We start from the raw sequence: 23595 nt of genomic DNA, 5'->3' as shown, positions 1-23595 counted from the left end.
GAGAAGGACCGCAGAAGTATCGAGTTTTAACGGGCAAATGCAGTCTCTTTTGAATTTCTCTCTCTCTCTTTTTCTCTCTCTCTCTCTCCTTTCTTCCTTCCTTCCTTCCTTCCTTCCTTCCTTTCTGCTTTCCATCAGTCATTCTTCGCGCAGTATACTACCTCATACAAATAAATATTTTCTTTCTCTTTTCATCACTTTCTTCTTCATATCATTTCACCTTTCATCGAACAAGTCAAACGTATCGTGTTGAAAGATAATAACGATCTTTTATTCGTTTCGTTTTCATTATCTCGTAAAATATTTGAAGGATAAAACGTAGTATATCTCAACTTGAAGAATTCTATTTTAATTTAATTTTCATAAATATCTTTACAATAATCTATTTGTTATGTGAAAATTCGATATGGACTACTTAATTGTCAACGACAATTAAAGGCATTTCTTTTCGTTTTTATATAAATTTTTATAACGGCTGAATGATAAATTTATTGCTGTACATTAAAAATAATGTACTATCGTGAAAGAAATTGAAAATCAATATTTAAGTCTATTCTCTAATGCCGTGACCAAGCAGTATTTGCGTGCAGAAAGGAATAGATAAGAAAAGTTGCAAAGTAGAACGTTCTCTATTTCCGGTATCAATGTTGTAACTGTAACCCCGATGTAAAATATCGGTAAAAATCTATATTTACTACTGTACAAGTAAAGTAACACGTACTCGACACTTTATACATTATTGTCGTCATTGAACGCTTTAGTCAATCGTCTCTCTACTACTGTCTGACAAAAATTTTCTGTCGACTACTGCCAGCTACGTCCGACTATATATAACTAAAACTACTGCTTGATCAAGATTCTTTCTTTTTCCGATAATCACTTTTCCTATAACTATTGGGTGAATACAAATTTAACTAGAGATAAAAACAAATTTACCATATAAATGAGAAAAAATATAAATGGGAAAAATGTCTCTTTTAAATATTCTGATGTTTTCAATGGTGAATTTCTATATCGAAGAATCACGACATACGTAGCATAAAGAAAAAAATGTTTGACACTGGAAAATAGACTTTATGTATCAATAAGAAGATTGAAAAGGAGTCTGTATACTGCTAATATAATACGTCAAAAAAGAAAATATATACATATATGTCAATTATCATCTCAATTCCAAATTTTTTATATTTTGTAATACATATACTTTCTTATTATTAAAATCGAAAGATCAATATCTCGCCAAATGAAATAGTTCTTAAATAAAATACAAGTATTCATTGTGTGATTTTATCGTTTAGTATTATTTATCCATTGACAATCTCCAGTCTTAAATAAAATAGAAATTATAAATGCAAAATCTATAACACTCCTAAAGTGAACATAATCCGGGAAAGTTAATCGTAATATAGATCAAATATTTTTGTCAGAGCTGCGTCAGGTTATAGAAGATATTAATATAAAAATGATAAAATAATGAAAATATGTAGAATATTTTAGAAATTTACCTATTGTATAAATTGCACCGTCTAGATGAAAAGTTGCACTTTTGCACTTTTTGAAGATCTTCTGGTGCGGATAAGAACGCAAAGGTGCTGACGGGAGCGGTGGTTCTTTCATTTCTTCTTTGTGTTCAATATTTTCCTCGTCCTTATTCATTTTTATGACACCAATGTTTTATATTCACTATTTAAACACTCCACTGATAAAAAGATAAATTTTTAAATGATATTATTTTCGACGTTAATCATATCAAAAATTTAATTAACACGCCTATTCTGTCATAGAATCATTGATAATATTCATATTATCATTTATCAATTGTCACTGTTGTCGATAATAAATCCCTTCGAATACAATCTAAGAAAAAAAAATGTCATTTCATAATACGATTTAATCGTTTAATCCTAGTAAATGTTAATTCTCGCTGAAGGCAAGGTGAGACTAATAGCGTCGAGAAATTCTCCAACTTTTGATTAACTCTTCGTTTCACGCTTAGCAACTATAAGTTGGTGTAAATCTTGGTGTAAAAAACGTAACATGATATTTTTTCTAATATCTTTTTTTTTCCAATATCCGCATCTCATGAACCGCGAATAGCGATATAATTGTATCAGAATATAGAAAATAAAATATCTGCACGGTACGCACAAAAATTTCAATGAAATAACGGAACAATTTATCAAAAAACTGCATGTATGTACGATACGTGGTACTTTTTATTTGTATTTATGTATCCATATGTGAGGATGTATATATATATATATCATGATCAAATCGCGTGAAATAGCGGTATATTCATTGCGATTACAAATACGAATGGAAATATATGAACTTCGGTCATCACAATTGAATTTCGCCAAATATTTTTTACAATTCTTATATATTGTTACATTCAATCTATTTCGACTGTATAATTGGCATCCGTAATACATGACATTCCACCGATAAATTCCTATCAACCTCGAAACCAAGTCTCTCTCGCTCTATCTCTCTCTCTATCAATCTATCTCTCTCTCTCTCTCTATCTATCTATCTATCTATCTATCTATCTCTCGCTTTCGCTCTCTACAGCATACACAAGAGAGCATGCCAAATCAATCGTTCATAGTCTATCGCGGTATACACGGTTCAGGAACAAATGATCGAGTACTCTTCTCCGTTCGTGACGTGCTTGTGTCGACAAGCGTTTGTGCGTACTTTACAAAAGGGTCAAGTTCTTTATTCCCTCTCCAGACATACTCGATTCGATATGGGATCATATTTTTACTTTATCTTACAAAAATTACAAAGAATCCAAAGAATAATAAGATCCTTCATTTTAGATTTCGATAACTCCCTAAAGCCAAGTATTGGATGCAGATATTTACCTGTAAAAAAATTTTTTCAGATTGCAAATCTTAATTTATAACTATACGAAAGAGAGAGAGAGAGAGAGAGAGAGAGAGAGAGAGAGAGAGAGCTAGGAATAAATCGTACCTTGTTAAAGAATCTAATTAATACAACAAAAACAAAAGATCTATGTAATTATAATGGCATAACTTTAAATAACTCTTATTATAAGACATTTAAAATTTACAAGGCTCAAACATAAATATAAAAATGCGTTAACGCGTACCTATAATATTTTCAAATTGTTCGATGACCGATCAATTTTTTAACATCACATTCATAAATAAATTTTCGAAAAATAGTTTGAAAAAGGAAAAAAGATGTCATCACTTTTTTTCCTTGACCACAATCGAGTATACTTCACCAATGAAACATCACTTTGCTGCAGTTAAAGAGACTCGCGAAGAACGTAAAACTTGGTAACGAACGAACAAGCGACTCCACGTGTCTCCGTTACCAGTGCGACTCGAAAGCTCAAAAGCTCGCCTCTAAAAGCCGCGCAAGCGTGACGCGGAGAAACTTGGCAAAAGCCAATCCACCGAAGCAACCTCGTATATACTAAAGATAAATACTAAATAGGACGCTTTAACTCGAGAATCTTTTTGGGGTTGAAGAGTAATATATTCTTGTCTCTAACACATGAAAAATGTATTAACATATATCGAAGAAATAAATATTTCAATTCTAAAAACGTATACCACTATTTTCAACTTCTAATTAGAACACAAATGTCATTCCGTGCTTAGAAATTTCTTCTTCTGAAAGATACATTACCCTGTATAATTTGTGACGTTTTTAGCGATTTACTGCGTAAGATAGGTATAAACCACTAGGGAATGAAAGAAAAAAATTAAATAAATAAATCTTGAGGAAAACGAGTACGTTTCAACGACCTCCGTAACAACCACGAACCTATCTTTCATCTTTACTAGTATCGATCCGACATTTATAACACGAAACGTACTACTTAAACTGGTCATTTTTAAATTGTAGTTTTTTTTTTCTTTTTTTTTTGTCTTTTTTTTTTTAGAACTCTGCTTATAAATCATCACTTATCATATATACTAATTTATCTCGCGAAGAATATCATATACGTTAACATAGTGATTGAGTAAAGCTTCTCATGACTATATGTATTATAACATAAAAAATATTATTAAAAATATTAAAGTTAGTGAATATGTTATAATAATACCAGACGGATAGATTTCAGTATATATTACATGATGAGCGTTCTATAATAATGAGAGAAAAGAACGCGTGCTTTAATGTGACTGACAGATAACGTGTACCCTGTAAACAACGTCTTATATAGAGGAACGAGCATATAAAAGGAAGCAAGATGATAGGATGAGAAAGCTGCTAAAAGCGTATCTCTATCCTCTTTGAGAATACTTATAATCAGTGCGGTTTGGGGAAAAAAAAAAGAAGAAATAAGAAAAACTTCTCTGTTTCGTAAATCATTTATTATCCATGTATATAAAAAGAAAAAAATATTAAAGTATATTTACGCATTCTTATATTTATTCAATGACCTGATTTTATTTGTTCCTTGTACTCGCGTTGAGAATAGGAACATATGCAAATCTGCGTTTTACAACAAACGCATTTTCTTCTCCAACAATATAGTTCAGTTGATAGCTTTATGTAAATACGGTTAATATTATACGTAAAATAAAGATAAATTTCTCTGGATTATTTCTGAATCGGATGTATATTGTTAGTTTTCAAGATACTACGTGAAATTGTTTTTAATGTTCTCTTAGAAATCATTGGATTTATGCTTTCTTTACATAGAGTAAATCAAATGTTTTCTATCAAATAAATCCATATAGTTATTACTTATATTATTTACCATATATTATTATATTACCATATATTACTACATATTATTAGTTTTAAAACATCAAAAATTTACAACTCATATAATAGTTATAAACATAATACGCCTTCGAAATAATAACATGTTAATTGTAATTATCAAGTAAATAATTAAAATTAATATAAAATATGATTAGATGCATTTCTAAAAACAAGTCATTATACATAAATGATGAAGGAAAGATATATAAATACGAATTAATAGTTTAAAATGTATTTTACGCTTTCTGAATAAAAAACTTATATTAAACGTAAAAACTGTTATTTATCAGTTATCGAAAATTCTCAGCTATATATTTATCTATTAATAAAAATAAGACTTTGATAAGTAAAATTTATTTAAGATAAAATTCGTCGACGAATTAAACTGGCGCGAACGAATGAACGAAATTCAATTTACATTTTTCGATATTCCAAAAGTTTCTGTAAAAGCCCTCTATCCATTTACTTTCATGTCCATCTGTTCGTTGCTTCACAGCATGTAAAATATATAACACGATTTGAAATTCGTTTTTCAATATGTCACAATATTGATCCTCACTTCCCTCAAGTATCATCTAATCACAATTTATGGAACATCTTGGAATATTAAAAAAATAATCGGAATGAAATGTTCCATAAAAGAAAATTCATTTCCATAACATGTAATTTTGATAACCTGATGATAAAAACGCTTATCTTCAGTCGGATTCTGTTTCCAAAGGATTACGTAGTAGGCTTTAGTCTTTGATTGAAGGAAAATTGCAACACGATCAAGGAGGATATGAGGATCCTTGAGGTTAAAGAGAAGTTCCTTCTCTTATCGTCAAGAGCAGCCTATAGCCGCCTGTGGTCAAAATCATCCCACCTCCAATGTGTAATTTAATTCGACACTAGCTATAGATATATATATATATATACCACGGCACTATACGAAATGGTTCCAATGGGAAACAAGACACGAAATAAGACGGGTAAGAGGATGACGAGCGAATCTCTCGAGATAGAACGACGAACGAAAGCAGGGCGTGTCAAATACTGGGATATAGCCGGAGGTTAAAGAGAATCCAGAGAACGTAACGTTAACTCGAGAAAGTATAATCATATTGGTGAATACAATTCGACAGAAACTATTCAAATCATGATAAAAAAATATGATGAACGAAGAAATAACGTCTAATATCGAAGGTCAAGTTCATGCATATCTCATTGAACGCAAATTCTCTTCTTTTCTTTAACCGACAAGATCAAGAGATTTACCCACAAAGAGGGGAAGAAATACGTCGCGCTAGAATCACTTCTACTTTATGAGAAAAAGAGAGAAAGAGAGAGAGAGAGAGAGAGAGAGAGAGAGAGATGAGTTTCGTTCGATGGATTATCTCTTGAAAATCTCAAGAGAATCTCGATCTTTTTGATCTCCTTCTTTATCAATTTCTTCAGTAAAATCCTATCGACCACTTTTATTATCGATATAGATAGATAGACGGTTGTCGCCAGTAAAGATTAAGCGACATCTTAAGATCCATGTACAAGTTCGTAAGCAGCTTTAGAAAGTGAAATATCTTACTACCGCTTTAAGAAATTCGCGACAAAACCAACAATGATCGATCGATAGTTAAAACGAAAACAAAACTTTACATGAATAAAATATTCCTATAAACGTTTTTTACAATTTTCCTATAACGTTTTCCTATAACGGACGTAAAAAAAAAAAATCGGAAATAATACGGCAAAATTGTTTTCCAAAAATATACGTGTGTATATGAATACATATGCTAAAACCGTCATGGACACGCATACAATTTAGCGATACGCGAGAACTGAATTAACTAGATGACCTGCTTCAAACGAGATCCCATAGAGAGAACGAATCGAGTGGACAACCAAGAGCGTGTGTACTCTCGCGAATCGACGAAATTAATACTAATTGGCTCGACACGCCGCAATGAATATGCGTCCCATATCATACATCTTGACCATGAAAAATTGTTCCAATTCCTCGATTAAACTTGGCCCTGATGCCAATTTGCTACCAAGAAGCCAAAAGAATTTACCGTTGCGTTTATTTCTCACGGAAGAAGGATTTGGCCAACTTCATTCTTTCCACCCAACAATTTCTATACGTTTTAGCATGACCTTAATTCGTTCGATGTTCTTTCACGATAAGTTAGCAGTAGAAATAATCATAGATTTTATATATATCGCTTTTAGATGAAACACGAATTTAGTTGCAAATATATATGAAAAGGATTACGCATTGAAAAAAATCGTATTTGAAAAGCTTTGAGGAAAATTTATCAATGAAACTAGATAGTTGTATTTGTCCTTTAAAATAAATAATTAAAGCGGATGGATTATATCGTTATCTTGATACTAGAAATAACGAGGCAAAATAGCAAAAGGGAAGCATTTTGATATCTTAGCAATTTATGCGAAATATATTACAATTTGTTTCTTAATGCACAAACGACAAATTAATTTCTATACGAATAGAATAATTTTGATTTGAAAGATAAATCGTAAAGAGCGAATCTGTGATAACCGATTGATTATACGAAATAAATTTCAAAGAAAACCAAAATAATGATTTATTTCGAATAATTGTTTCTCTTAAAATCAAAAATTTTATATATCAAAAAATATACTTTTTTATTTAAATAATATATTAAATTACAAAATCAAACGACGCTTTTTTAATTATATAAAAATTTAACTTAACTTTTACAAAACGACATATTAAATGACGACACAAAATTAAACGAAAAGAAATAACGAATAACAACGAAACGAATGAAAACGATAAGACGTAAACACTTTAATAAGCTTCCATTCAAAACTACGGATTATTGCATTAGCTGTGTTAAACATCGAATCTTATCTGCTTTAAAGTTTGCTGGCACTCCTACTAGCAGAATGAAATCGTCTTTAGTTCTATACAGTAATATTGTATTTACTGTCTTTCAAAAGAGCAAACATGAATATCTATGCACTCATGCGTAAGTTATATAAACGTATGTACATTATGGATGTATAAAACAAAATACAGCACTCTTCATTTCAAAACAAAATTTAACTCGTTAATGACACAGTACTGCATATTGAGTAAATTAGAATAGAAATGTATGTATTTACATATATATCGTTGCTGCTGACATTTTACAACCACTTAGAGTAATCTATTGAACATTTGATCGTGAACGTCAGGTGGATAAAATCATAAACAAAATTGTACGTATCATTTATTAACAATACAATGAACATTGTGTATACTCATCGAATTTGTTTTGTTATGCTCTACATTATCATTAAAAAAAAAAAAAAAAAAAAAAAAAAAAAAACAGTACAATGGTACCATTCAAAAAGAGATCAACTTTATTATATGAGAAAAAGAAAGAGTTTGACCAATTATTATTATTGTAATTTATTGCCATTTAGAAATTATTAAATTTCTGTTCATGATCATCCTATATATTTCGAAAGAGAAAAAACGTGTTATATAAACACAATATTAAACAAAGGAAAGCTTGCTTGACCGTTAGAAGCGTAATAAAAAAAAGTATCGGCCATAGAAGGCTTATAGATCGTGAAATGACACTATAAATCCTTCCCCTAACCATTCATTCGCTATAGAGATAAACAGGATGTGATCGAGTACCAGAGATAACCCATATGTATAACACATAAAAGTGCGATTCTTCTGTGATAAAGAAAAAGAATGAGAAAAATATGAAAGGAGAAAAAGAAATTCCGTGTTCGTGATAACGAAACGATTGCAACTAACATTCTGAAATATCATTTCGATTTAGAACAAATAATAATAATAAAAAGCACCTTGCACGTTATTTATGCATGAACGCTTTCGTTCGTAATTAGCAGACCGTATAGAAAATACGACGACCGGAGCGATTGTGAGAACCAACAAAGATTTACAAGAAACCCTTAAACATTTCGTTGTACCGAGAAAGGGATGAGAAATAAGTATAGAACATTGTGCGATGGACCGTAGAACGATACGCTTCTATACGTAGAGTATATGCGGGTACTCGCTTTGGCTTGACAGATGATGCATTTCTCGTCGAGCGTACCTCTTAGAAGAGCACGCATGTTACATATCTCTTTTACATAGGTGGATGCTCCGATAAAGAGAACAAGAAAAAGAAAGAAAGAGATCATATAGCATGATACTTCTAAAGAATCCGATTATTGCAGCATTGCTCTTGCAGAAGCTTATCCTGCATATGACCTCCTGCGATGACTCGAATACTTTGAAACTTTATCACGAAGATACAAAAAAAAAGAGTGAGAGAATGAAGAAAAAAGGAAGAGAGAGAAAGAGAGAGAGAGAGAGAGAGAAAGAGAGAGAGAGAGATAGAGAGAAAGAGAGAGATAGAGAGATAGAGCAAAAGGGAAAAGGAAATCCGCATTGCCCGTAAAAGCTGGTGTTATTAAAATTTTTTCGCCCTCTACTTTCTCTGTTAACTTCTCCCTTCCATTTACGAAGCATCCTCTTTCACTCTCATTTTCCCTCCTACTCTCTCTTTTCTATTTCTCTCTTTTTCTCTCTCTCTCTCTTCCTCGTCCTTTAGTTCTACTAACGCACGAGAAAACGTAAAGAGCTTCGATCCCCTCGCAATCAGAACCAGAATTTTTTTCATAGACCGCGAGGGACATCACATATAACGCGAAATAAAACCCAATGGTCGAAGCGAACGAAGCATAAAATCGATTTAGTCGTATCGAGTGTAAATGTATGCCTATATGTGTGTGTATGTGTGTGTGTGTGTGTGTGTGTAAAAAAGTGGGAGGGAGAGAGAGAGAGAGAAAGATAGGGAGAGGAAGAGATAGAAAGAGAGAGAGAAAAAAAGTAGAAAAAAACTGAAGGTTAGTCTATCACGATTGCCGAATCGCTATCCTCTGGTGACAATTTCGTAGGTTGATGATGGATGACCTACTCGTAAATTGACTAAAACGAAACGAACGCGATACTATGAGGAAATTGACGTTAAAATTTTGGATAAAATCGTATAACAGTAGAAATGTAAAATGTCGACGTAAAGTCAAATATTTCACATTGTTATTCCTAGTAACTTGTAATTCTTTTAATTCATTATTGTATAAACCTTTGATTTTTTTCATCTGCATATTTTGAAAATTCACACGATGATTTAATTGATTTAGTTAAAGGGCATATCGTTAATAGATGTCGATTTAATGGATTAACTTTGTTTCTTTCGTAAAAATAATTCATTTTCATGTTTATTAATCCATCATAAATATGGCTACTTTGATCAATATTTTACTATGTTATATATAACAGCAATCGACATTTCTATTGATCTTACTTCCATGAAATCATAAATATTTATGTAAATATGTAAACGCTCGCATTAATTTGGCCAATGGCAATTAATTAATTAATCAATTGGTTGTTTATTTTCTTGTAAAATTTATAGAAATTCATTACCGGAGACCTCTTTTAATAAATAATATTGTAAAAACAATTTTTACCCTGATAAAAATCATTGAAACACAATGGTTATTCTACGATGGATAATTTACCGACACCAGGTATCATTCAGGAATCTTGGAGAGCTGTAGTTACCGAAGGAATAGTAGCGCCAGCTAGAGAGTAAATATCGAAAGCGTTAAGAAGATTATTGATTCTTATGACCGAATAAAGAGTCTTAAATCGAGAGAGAATAAATAAATAATGATCAATTGAAAATCTATGCGACAACGTATTAATAATTTATTATGACGAAATACTGAAAAAAAAAAATGCAATATGTACATATTCATTGAATATTACATTTTAAAAATGTAAGCGCGATTATACGATAAAAAAGGAAAAAGAAAAAGAAAAAATACTTTTTCAGAACATTTTCAAGAAATCTATGAAAAAAATTTCAACCATTTCAACCGTTCAAAATCCTATAACGTCTATAAACATATAAAAAAAATACAATGTCGTATAAGATCTTTCATACAGATTTTTAGATCCTTATTACAAGTATATGAACTATCATAGATCTTCATTGAAACTTCGTCTAAAACCATCTTAAGTTTTAACAAGTTTTGCCTTTGTATCAAAATTTCCAGTCAACTATTACGATAAAATCAAATAAATCTTAATAATATAATAAGTTTTATCAACGAAAAAAAAAAGAAAACAGATTATAAAGAACCCAATTTTACTTTTATATGAGTACCTATTATAAAAAATGTTATGGATATCTATTCTATGAATGGAAATATTAAAGAAAAAAATTAACTTTATATAAATTATATAAATGAGCAAAATTCCATAAGTAACATATAATTAGAATAAATTTAACATTGTATATATTAATTCATCGTAAATTTCCTATTATCTTTCAAATATCACATAATAAACATTGTACCATTAAATATTCTTAATTGAGAAACTTCTACATACTTACTCTCTGCTAAATAACTCGACTTATGTACATGCATAACGCAACTTCAATGAAGTTTTGAAAGGTTGATACCTGATGGAAAATGTTATTTGAATCAGTCTACGAAAATGATAACAATGAAACTTGAAATAAAATAGAAATGAAAATAAAAAAATTTCAATATGTTCCATAAACTCCTTTCATTTGAGAAAGATGAAAAATACTAAGCTTTATCCATATATCAAATATGGTTGTAGAAGCAATGATATTCCAACGTATATGCGTACGTATTTTACGTATATACATTTATCTCTTTTCAAAAAAAATGCTTTTGATATAAATCTATTCATGATTTTTCATAATATATTGAAAATATCATTCCATTATAAAAAGAATCGACGTATATGAATGAAATTTCTATATCATTAACAATCTCATACAAGAGTGCAAGCTTACTATGTTTACCTAATAAATATTCGCGGAAATACGATCGTGTGTATAACTTAATGTCAGACTGACGATCGTTTTAACTTCCTAATTCACCAAAACTAAATATAATGTCACGGTTTACTCAATGAAAATGATATTTAATATTGAAATCTATATACTTTGAACTGCCGTATTCCGTGCAACCCAGCTCTACCATATAATATGCTATAAAAGTTTTTAATTATGTAAATCCGTGTTATATGAGTCATATAAGTTATACAATTTCCATATCATTTTATTTACCCCATCGAACGATGCAACTTTATTCTATGACATATTCTCGTGTCATCAAGAATAATGAAAATATTTGAAGTTGTCCAATTAGATGGATTAGATACACATGTATACATAAAATCTTATAGGAATCCGTATTTCTTATCATGTTATACGAAACAAGTAATAGTGTTTGCATCATGTTATGTGAATCCGTGTCCGTACGGTGATCTGCTTTATGTAACAACTTGCAAACAAATCACGCTATTTTTTTCTTATTATGATAAATGAATCTTGAAAGATCACCAAATTGTTAGATAACAGAAACGCATATTTAACATAGCAAAAAGGAAATACGACTGTGAGCAAAATTATTTAAATAGTATTATGTTACAATTGACATATTACTATCGATTTTTCTTCGAAAAAGATGAATTTTAAGCAGATATAATCATTGATCGATCATGAATATGAATTAATCGAGCATCTATATATATATATATCGAGAAAATTGCAGAAATCATTTGCTTATCCTATAATCTTTATGCCTTATATAATATGATTCAATATCGAGATAAAGTAATAATTGTCATTATTTGTTTCATCGATTCGAAATATATGATAACTATTTTGATAAGAATAATTTCTAAAATCTTGAAATCCTTTCATTGATCCAAACTCCATAACATTTAGATTTGTATGTAATCTTTAAAATTAATAATTAATCTATATATATATATATATATATATATATATATATATATATATACGAAAAGATTAATTAATAAACAAGACCCTGTAAATCGAACTTTCTGAGCGAGAATATCATCAGTATGAAGTAATCGAAACGTAACGAATTTAACGTCTGATTAACGTTTCGGAGAAATCCACTCGATCAGAATGTTTCCATATATACAAACATAATCAGGAAAATCATTTCCAAACTGTAAATGTTTCGTCTCAATTTAGGAGATAATCAAAATGGATTACGATGTTATTACGATAATTAAAGCAGGAAAACGATTGGCATCTACGGTCCATTAAAATTTATGAATTATACAAATTTAGACCAAAAAATATCTTCATACTTATTATGATCTATCATGAAAAATAAAAAATAAAGTTGTTCGAAAAAGCAAGCAACTTTAAACGAATATCGCGTGAAAAGAAATGTGGTAAACAAGTAATCTAATAACATGGGAAGGCGAAGCCGAACGTACTCCTAAGAAGCTTATATTTTGCATCAAAGTGCTTCTACTTTATAATTCACATGCACTTATACGATACCTAAATCTTTTTAAATTGTGCACGGATGATAATAGAAAGTAATTAATAAATTAAAACGAAATTTTTTTTTCAATTTATGCTACGCAATATGGACAAGTCGTACGTTAAAATACTGTGAAAAGCAACACTTTATTCCACGATCGTGTGATATTTAAAGCGTATTTATTTCACCAATGGAGCATAAAAAGTAAGCTTAAGGGGTTAAGGTCTTCTTTCTGATAACCCGTATTGATCTTCAAGGAAATAAATGTGATCATCCTATGGTTGGAAAACTTTTTATGAAGAAAAATACACTCATATGTAACAGTCAAAGATAAGTACGTAAAATCGAGAAGTCTATCAAAAACGAAATAATTTTTAATAGTGTATGATGATATTTTCTTGAAAGTGTATCAAACTGTTAAACATAGATTTATGAATAAAAATTAGATTTATAAATATTTATGTTTAATAAAACGGGAATGACGATCATTTCTAAAGTAATGACATTATTACCAATGTTCAAGCTAACTTTATCTTACGAACTTCAAAGTGTAGCTTCTAAAATAGAGAATGTCCTTTGATTTCATCCTACACAATTGCGATTTGATCCTAATACCGGAAACAAATTTCTATCCTTCGCTCGGAGGCAACAATGTTAAGGACGCATTACCTTTACCATATCGACTAGTCCTGAAAGCGCTGACTGAGCGATAAATTCCTTTCTCTCATCAAAATTCTTTCATAATCTATAATCTGCAAGTCTGATAATGACACGATTCTGTTAGATAAAAACTCGAATAATATATGAATTATAAACAATCTCTTAATGTTACTTAATGCGAACTTGTAAATATTGAAAATACTTTTTTCTACAAATTGTAGTATTATTTTTTATTACTGTTAAATATATGTATTTAGTTATGAGAACATAAGTCGTTATAATCATTAAACAAAATTCCCAAAATATGGATATTCGGATATAGCATATAAGATTCTTAAATGTTGCCATTTTTAACACAAAGACTTAATTTATGGCCAATCTTCGAATGTAGATATATCTACTACCCATATTATGTGACAACGGACAGGGAGACATTTAGGATAGAATGGTCGGATTAATTAAATGTCGCAAGGGAAATATATCATCGAAATTTTAGATAATCTTACGTCATTTTTCACTAAGAATTTCCCTGTTGCATTAAGGCCGATGCATGTTGCGAATAATTAGTGCTAATTATTAGTATTTCATTCCATAAAAATAATTAATCAATTTTACGAATGAATACAACAATGTTTTGAATAATTACTTCGTTGAATGATCGTATAGAATATTTCATAAAATAAGTTAGACGTATTAAAGAAAAAATAATAATAAAAATCTCAACGATTTATTAGTTGAAACCGTATTTATATGTAAATTTTACAATAAACAAATATATTTTCAAATGAAATAAAAAAAAAAATAAAATAAAATTTTAAATCACCGATAAAATATACGATATCGCATTACACATACATCGAATTTAAAAATATGCATGACTATGAAAAATATTGAAAATCGACAGTCGCGTCTAAAGAAAATTTTTCAAAACGATGTAGGTCTAGATATTAAACAAATGTGACATTTTCACAAAATGAAAAATTACTCTGGTTTTTATTCTATTTTATCGGATTGTAGATACAGCATGTATTCTAAAAGTGTTCTTTCAGCTTGCTAAGCTTCTTTTCAAAATTCTTTTGAAAGGAAAAAAATACATGAATTCTGGGATTATAAGAGAATAATTATCTCTAACGAAAAAATAAAATCTAAAATATTTAATGAAAATTCGACGAATTCATAAAATTCAAATATTATTCAAATGCAGATCCAAAGCATCAATTAATCTTTGTTAGTTTAACTAATCTTTTGATCTATCTAAATTATCTTTTGTCGTATTGGCTTAAGATAATAAAAAAAATAAGGTGATTCTTATTACAAATACATTCGTCAAATACGTTCTTTACTTTTACGTTCTTTCCAATTGCAGCGCAAAGTTTTCAAACGAACATTCAATTCTCATGCTAAACTTTTGCCGACAGACAACTAGAAATCAAGAAATAAATCACGAAACTTCCATACTTTTTTAATGGTCTCCTTTTAAATTTGGAGAAAAAAAAACTCACTAAGATTTGTGCAATTAAACAAATTTCATCGAAATAAATTTTATAAAATAAACGGACTATTTTACGATCAATATTGAATGAGTATTTCTCAATATCCAATTTTTATTCATATTAGATTTTATAAATGAATTCGCTATATTAGACAGTTTTAGATCAATTCCGACATAAATCGACAATCCTTCTCTTCTCTTCTACAATGTCGAAGCTCTTTATCGAGATACAATTGCTATTGTTCCTCAAATAATAGTAATCTTTAAGACGAGAAAGGGCATTGCAATGAAATAAAGACTCACCTTGTGCATTCCTGTCTTTATCCATGTCCTTTTCGTATCGAAGACAGACAAGTAGCAATATCGTTGATCACTGCATCATGAAACCTTAGAGGATGTCAAATATGATTGTTGTCAATGATTTTTGTGAATTTAATTTTAATCTATCTAACTTCACAATATTCGCGTATCTTTCATGGAGCTAACTTTGAGATATAACATGGATTAAAATAAATGGAAAAAAGAAAGAAGAGAAGTCGTAAAATAAACAATACGATATAGTTAAATGAAAAGAACCTTCACAGGAATGCATTTAAATAAATGAAAAAAAGCACAGCTTACTACACGAATATTCTTCTTCTTCGGGAATTTCCGTACTTCTTCTATACCGTTGTATTCTCCTTGTAAATCAACGAGACGATCTTAAAGAAAATAAACGAAACTAGGTGAATCTTTAAACTCGAACTTCCGTAATCACGGAGCCAAACACTCAGACAAGTTACGAAGGACAAGGCCACGTAAACATGGTTCACTCTCGCGTTTCTTGCAACGTCCACAAATATTATAAAAAAAAGACGTGTGAATAGAAAAAGAGAAAAAGAAAGAGAAAGAGAAAGAGAGAGAGAGAAAGAGAGAGAAAGAGAGAAAGAGAGAAAGAAAGAGAGAAAGAGAGAGAGAGAGAGAGAGAGAGAGAAAAGAAAAAGAAGGAAAATTCGCGCTTCGTGCGCGAAATTCACGTCCTTCTCGAGTCCCAAAGACGACTTAAGACTAGCCGATCTTCTCTCGCGGAATCGCGGAATTCGCGCATGCGCGTCCTTCCTTTCAAAGGTACGCACGTGACATATAACTTTACATTATCCTGTCCGCCAATTTCGTTTCAACTTATTTCTTCCCAAAAAGAAAGAAAAAAGAAAAATAGATTAGAAAAAGTTCTCTTTGTTAATATGTAAACGTACGATTGAAGACTGTGAGAAAGTCGTGAGCTCGATCGTGCCCTCTTCGATCCGACGCTCGCGTCCTTTTACTGATCCCCTCTCTTTCCCTCCTCAGACAGACTCTTGAATAGCTTAGGAAGAGGGGATAACCGCATCGACAACTCCAACTCGTCGATGACGACGAAGAGAAAGGAGAGCCGATTGGGATTCTGACTCGACGTTTCCATTCGCGCTATCCAATGGCTAGGCGGGAGGAAGGTAAAAGCGAAAAGGAGAGGAGAAAATTGAAAAACCGATTCGTCGAGGGTCGGTTAGAAATGAGAGGGTAAGAAAGAAGAAGAGAGTGAGAAAAAACGCAAGAGAAAAAAAGAGAGAAAGAGAGAGAGAGAGAAAGGGAGAGAGAGAGATAGAAGAAAGAAAAGTTCGAAAATGCTCTTTATCTCCATTCTCACCCCACTCGATGTCGACGAACGCTCGTGAGGATAACTGGTTCGTGAAAATTGTCTATTTTGGATACTTGCAAGTGGTTAAAGCAAAGAGAAAAGAGTGACGTATAACTAGAGAGAGAATGACAGAAAGAGAGAAAAGAAGAAACAATAAAGATAGAAAAAAAAAAGAAAGAGAGAGAGAAAGAGAGAGAGAGAAAGAGAGAGAGAGAGAGAGAGAGAGAGATCTATATGTAGGGGATAGCCTTTTATACTCTGTTTTCTTTTATGTTGCACGTGTGATCGTTGAAAGGAGAGGGAAGCACGACTCAACGCGAGTTAACGGTGAACTGACTGCCACTGACTCTCCTCCGGACGACGTAGCTACGGCCGATGAAACCCGCGAAAATCCGAGGTGCGTGCGCAACCCTCGCGCATCCTTGCATATGCCAAATTTTCCGAGCAATTTCCTTGGGAAACTTGAACCCTCTTTCATCATCGCATATACCGCTTCTATAATTCCTGTCATCATTCTTTTATAGTTATTTATACGTGAATTAGCCAATAGACTTATTTTGTAAATATTATTAATGAAATGAATGATATGGATGCGATTTAATTTCCAACGTTTTCTTTAGAATTGCGTCAGATAATATCGATCTCATAGTTTTTAAGTTATCGCATACACGTCGAACTCTTTCATTGAAATCAAGTAGAATACATTCCTTTGATTTAATTATAATAATGAATTAATGATTTACTTAATATAATAAATTAATAAAATCCAATGAAATTAGGATCAATAATTAAATTCCAATTCCTCTATCTCTTTGATTCTCTAATATACAGCTTGCATAGAGCTTCCTGTGTATTTTCGAAAAATTTTATAATACTATAGTAAAACAAATTAATTAATAAGTTTATTCTGTTAATAGCTATACGTAATTTTGTGATAACTTTCATAATAAAAAGTTAAGCTATTTTTCATGTTATGAGAAAGTCATTGAAATGGAATAAAAAAAAAAATATATTTTATACCGTTGCTCTCAAGAAAAACAGATATGATGTTTCGCATACGTTAAAAATATGTTGAAAATACATTGCGGTTTTACTACAAAATAAATTGATTTTCAAGTAGAGCGTTTTCTCTCGAATCAATCAAAGACATTAAATATTTTATATTTTGTAAAACGAACGATGAATAAAAGAGAAAGCACATTAACGAATGAAACAAGCACGAGATCTATAAGTAGCCGATTAATTCTGCAAATTTACTGGATGAAGAAAAAAAATTAAACGTGAAAAGGACTTAAAGAAAATTAAAATTTGTACAGTATAAATGATTTTACTTTAGCAAAGAAACTACGAGTCGTCCTTCGAATTTCCGATACTCAGTCTATCGTTAGCGCTTACGCGTGTACAATCGGCCACCTTCTGTAATTGGTTTTTTTTTTTTTTTTTTTTTTTTTTTATACGCTTTCAAGACTACCTGTCCGATAAACAAGTATCTATATATAATCACGAAATTAATTCTGTTTTTTTTTCCACTTCAAAAATAAGAGCACGAATAACGAATGATAAATAATAAGGTGAGAGAAATCTTAGGCGTCGGTTGTTTCATTATTAAAGAAAATATCTAACTACGTAGTGGACATCAAGTGAAACGAGAAGGCCAAAGCTGAGTTATCGCGCATTTGCGATACAATACTTTGCAAATACGTTACCAAGTTTTCTCGGATAGTGGTATCAAGGCCAGCGTCGTAGCGTAATTTCATCCTGAAACGCTAACGTGTTTCTTCTTTCAACGTTAAAGATTTTGAGCGTTGGTAACGGTAAGACGAGAATTACGAAGAGGGATGATAGCCATGGGCCCTAGATATTAATACGTACATCGTGTTCGTACTCTTTGTCGAGCAGCGACGTGTAAGATCGACTCTGCCAGAGCTATACCCTCGACCACACCGGTGATACTTTGTCCCCGTTGCAAGGTGAAATGCTAACTAAAGGGGATGTTTTAATGGCAGAAGATAATAATATGCCTCCATTACAATGGCTATTCCTAGGTACCCCCAAGAGCCCTCGCAAAATCCAAGTAAATCTCAGATCTACATATCTACCTATGTTATATAACATCCAAGATTAATTAACCTAATTAATTAGGAATAATTTTCATTGCCTTCTTCTCTATGTAAACATATTCAAATACGTAGATAGATATATACTCACGCATATACATATGTCTGCTATCTCGCTTATACAATTTTGTGTGGGAATGGAATCGCATCATGACCTATCAAATTCAAAAAGGAAATCTAGTGAAACGATGTGCTCTCAATCGATTCACGGATTCTAATTCGCATGGACGATCACGCTTCGCAAAATATTCAGATATATATGAATTTGTTATAAAATAAAAATAAAAAAATTCAAATGCATGAAAATACTATGCTTTCCAGTTGGTCTTCGTAGCCTGCTGTTATCTCGAAATGTGAGGCGAAAATATCAAAGCCATGTTTCATCTTTTTTCTTTTTGTTAGATTTTAAATACACGATGAATTGTCAAAGGAAAAAAATGGACAACATGCATACATTCTAATAGATCTTTTTAACGTTAATCTCTAACATGTTTTTGATAAAATTAATTGGGTGGTGTATTTGGGTCACATGGTCGATCTACTATATCTCTGTTTACTCTGTTATGGATTCTCGTCCATTGAAGTTACCATCACCGTCTTACTTTTTATATTTAGCGTAAACAATCGATATATCATACAATTCCGTGAAATATCAAATACAGCCATGCTTTTGGTTTCTAATAACAAAGACTACGGTCTCGTAAAAGCTTGCACATTCGACTTGTCAAGATCAAACGGAAGCGTACGAGATCAAATAAAACGGGTGTTTCGTAAACTTTTCTTAGAAAAAATAAACTGAATTGCTTATATTTGCACTATTTATATATCGACGAATATGTGTCATCAACATCGTAAAAAAAATAGTTTACATCTATCTTATATTGTGCCACACACACACACACACACACACACACACACACACACACACACATATATATATATATATATATATATATATATATATTTGAGACAAAACAATGTAACGAGAAATTGTTCCCATCTATTCTTCCTTTTTCGCAAATCGCCGAATGGGGATGAAATAGGACAATAGTGAAAGATGTAAAAAGAAACTACGATTCAATTGAAAAATTGATTTTATATACCAATGACTAACTGCAACAATTTGTTCGTTCCATTTCAAATGATTATAAAATACTAAATTGAGTTCGACGAAACATGCTTTTTTTTCTATGACATGCACTTGAAAACTTATAAACGTTTGGTGGTCAGCATTGAAGCGCTGCATCTGTCGTATCTGTTTACGAAGGATGGATACAGTGTACAAAGAAAATATATAGAATTATATATTATAAATTAATTCGAATTTATCATCATCGTTATGTTTACCATTTTATTACGCAGATCATTTTCGCTTTCTCATGCATTGTGACGCAATACATATTTAATATTGGACAGACGTCAACGGATCGGTATATATAGCATATGAATGGTGAATATAATATTCCCAGCTCTTGTTAAATGCAAAGGAATGCAATAAATTTACCTGTCCGAATGGACGTAAATATGTATTTACATACTACATACGATTCTAATAAATCCGAGACGCAAACACATTTATGTCCATTATAATAGATCCAACGTAAAAAGCATTGATAAAAGATAAGATGAAAATAATCTTGAGATGTTTAATTCAATGACATTCACTTCGGTCGATCTCTTTTCTTATCGGGCATCTTGTCGCTAAAAAATGAAGCTCTTTGCGAATTGGATTGTTCCGTGAAAGTGTTACGATCAACTACGTCTGCCCAATGTTTCCTCCGATTAAGTTAAGAGTTAAGAGAAACCATCGGATTTTCCAGATACTAATCCGTACGGCTTTCGGAAGCCATAGTTTCTTCCCTAATCCGTTGTCTACACCATTTTCCTTTTCAAGATGATAGCTCATTTACTAACTATTTATCTACCATAATACTCTACTCCGGATAATGGACCGTAGAAAGAAATACGCGTAGATTACGCGAGAAATAAAATATCGAGAGTTAAAGTAAAAATATAATCGTCAAAAGTTTGAGATAGTAACAAGCTTCTAATATAATTCAATCGAGTCGAGTTATCTTTGACTTCTTTAGACTTTAATATTATGGGAAAATTACTTCAAAATTATAGTTTAATCGCCGACAATGAAGTTCCATCGAGACCGTTAGTTTGAATATCATTTCCTTTGAGAAACACATCTTGTTATAATTTAATACCGATATGGAATACAAGCAAAGTAAATCCAGATAAAGTGTAGTATAGTTATTTTAAGAGCCAGCCTATAACTTTAAGAGAAGTTCGATAGTCGTCGAACGTGTCTGTATTGCTGACGTCACGAGCGTGAAATTGTGGCACGTAACTTACGCTGTAACGAAAGTGCATTCACTAATTATCCACCATATGATAAATTTTCGGTTCGCCGAACTTCAAAGGATTTTTATTATGAATTTTAATTAATTTTCACAGATGGCAAGGTTCGGTTTTAAACATGATGGTCGATGCCCTATCTCTAAACCGCATTAAGATACTTACATATGTATATCTAAAGATGAAAAGAAGATATATTTTTTAAAAAATATTTAAATGATGTCATAAATATTTAAATTCACATTGAAATAAAACTATAATGGATACTTCCTCAGAATCTTTTTTAGTAGGTATGTATATGTATTCATGTTTAAAAGCTGACAAGATTAAGGTATATGCTTCATTATAATCCGATATAATAAATAATAAGTTCTCACCGTCAAATAGAAAAAGAAATCAATTAACTCTTTGCGATCATAATACTTTTTAGTATAGATATCCGATAATTCGATCGGAATTATTTTTCTTCGCACATTGAGAGACATAAATTCAACCAATTATTGCTTTATAAAACTCATAAAATTAATTCTACTTAAATGAATTTTTATATTATTAATATAAAAGTCTTAATCTACATTTTTGTAATTCCTCTAAAACTTTTGTTATTTTTGTTCAATCCAGATGAATAAGACAAAATTGTTCTTTATGATCCGACAGAAAGTTTAGGATACTTAACTTGTGAAAATATTAGCTATAAAACGTATGAATGAAATAATGGAAATGCTCGACATAGTTATTACTTCGAAAAAAGAAGTAGAAAAATTTTTAAATCTTAGCTGTCAGTCATGCTTGACGGTGGAATATATTAGTTTTAATAAAAGATATGGTTTAGTATTATAATACATATTATGTTTTATGTTTTTCTTCTTGCTAGTATATTTTTCGAAAAAATCCCCAATGCGAAAAGTTCTGGTTTTCTGCTCCAAATATCGTAGTGATAACCTGATTCTCACCTTTGACCTATTTTATTTTTCTATTATCTAGAATTTACTAAGCATTCTTTGCTTCGTTCTCCGTCATTCCGTCGTAGTATATGAAATTTGCCATTTAATTGTTCTCCTCTATCGGAAGTAGATGGTCTACCGCATAATGTCATAGATCGATCGCAAAATTGCCCACCAGTTGGTCTACTAATTGTCCTAGGAATTTTAGATTTGTGGTAGGAGTTAAAATGCATTACTGGAATTATCTCGACATAGAACCAGGACGATAAAAAAAAAAAGTTTAATGGACGGATATCTCGGATTTCGAACTGAAAAAGTTAAATTACTAAACAAACATCCTTAACAAAATGTTTTGACCTACTTCAAATATGTTTCGCGTTACATCAAGAAACAAAGTGGTACAGCTAATCGATGCCTCTTACTACTCAGACGGAAATTCAATATAATGAGTATTATATATACTTTAACGTGCTTACGAATTGCATCTCTCTAACAATACACAAACTTCAAGATACATTAAATCGGCTTTAAATGAGCTATATCGTCAAATAGTATTAACATGAATGAACTTTTGTATTGTCTAGTTTCTCGCTTGCAGATATCATTCAAATAGGTTCAATCTAAATGATCGCCTCAATGATTTTCAAAAGTATTCGAGACCAAGAGATCGGTAAAAAAAGATACAAAAGTGTATTCTTACAGAAACGGTCCGTATCTACATACTTGTACATGTATACTATATACTTATATGAATATCTAGTACATGGATATACATATGTATATACTCCACTTTCAACATGAAAGACACTAAGAACAGAATAGTTTTATCGTTAACAACGCGTGAAAGAAGTTCCCTTTTCTCTGTCACGAAACAATCTATTTTTGCATTATCATATAATATAGAATAAAAAATTCTGCCGAATTTGCGCTTGAATTCTAGATCTTATTAAAACTACACAGCTTGACCCCGTATTATTAATTGCAAGACGACAAGTAGTTGGTAAAGAGAGGTCTGTGAAAGAAAAGCAAAGAAGTGAGAAAAAGAAAGCCCTGTTTGTCCAAAGAAAAATTACTCACTTATGCACGTTCTTTTCACGAGCTTTAACAAATTCGTAGACAAATTCGTTCGTTTTCAAGCGTACGGCTTTTTAAGTTGATAAAATTCCAATTAATATATTATGTTCTTTGTAAAACCTTATGCACGAAAATATGTATACATATCTC

At 31.0% G+C, this 23595-nt stretch overlaps 1 protein-coding gene and 1 long non-coding RNA gene across 5 annotated transcripts in view; one reads left to right on the top strand and one right to left on the bottom strand.

Annotated features, from left to right (window-relative positions):
- LOC124951331 (calcium/calmodulin-dependent 3',5'-cyclic nucleotide phosphodiesterase 1-like) overlaps positions 1-17283 on the bottom strand; it is a 69529-nt gene extending 52246 nt beyond the window's left edge. The window contains exons 1-3 of one of the 4 annotated variants that reach the window (XM_047499591.1): positions 17204-17283; positions 15911-15990; positions 15593-15676 (exon numbers count right to left, since the gene is read on the bottom strand). In XM_047499591.1, coding sequence (XP_047355547.1) covers positions 15593-15617 — 25 coding nt within the window. In that variant the 5' untranslated portion in view covers positions 15618-15676; positions 15911-15990; positions 17204-17283. The other 3 variants (XM_047499589.1, XM_047499592.1, XM_047499588.1) reach the window with 3 other exon arrangements.
- Positions 16686-23595, top strand: LOC124951335. Its single transcript, XR_007101585.1, has 3 exons — positions 16686-16992; positions 17242-17343; positions 21527-23595. It is a non-coding gene; the product is annotated as an uncharacterized LOC124951335 (long non-coding RNA).

The sequence above is a fragment of the Vespa velutina genome, chromosome 8 (assembly GCF_912470025.1).
Source record: "Vespa velutina chromosome 8, iVesVel2.1, whole genome shotgun sequence".
Taxonomy (NCBI): Eukaryota; Metazoa; Arthropoda; class Insecta; order Hymenoptera; family Vespidae; genus Vespa; species Vespa velutina.
Note: the sequence above shows the minus strand (reverse complement) of the source record. Positions and strands in the feature narration are given on the sequence as shown.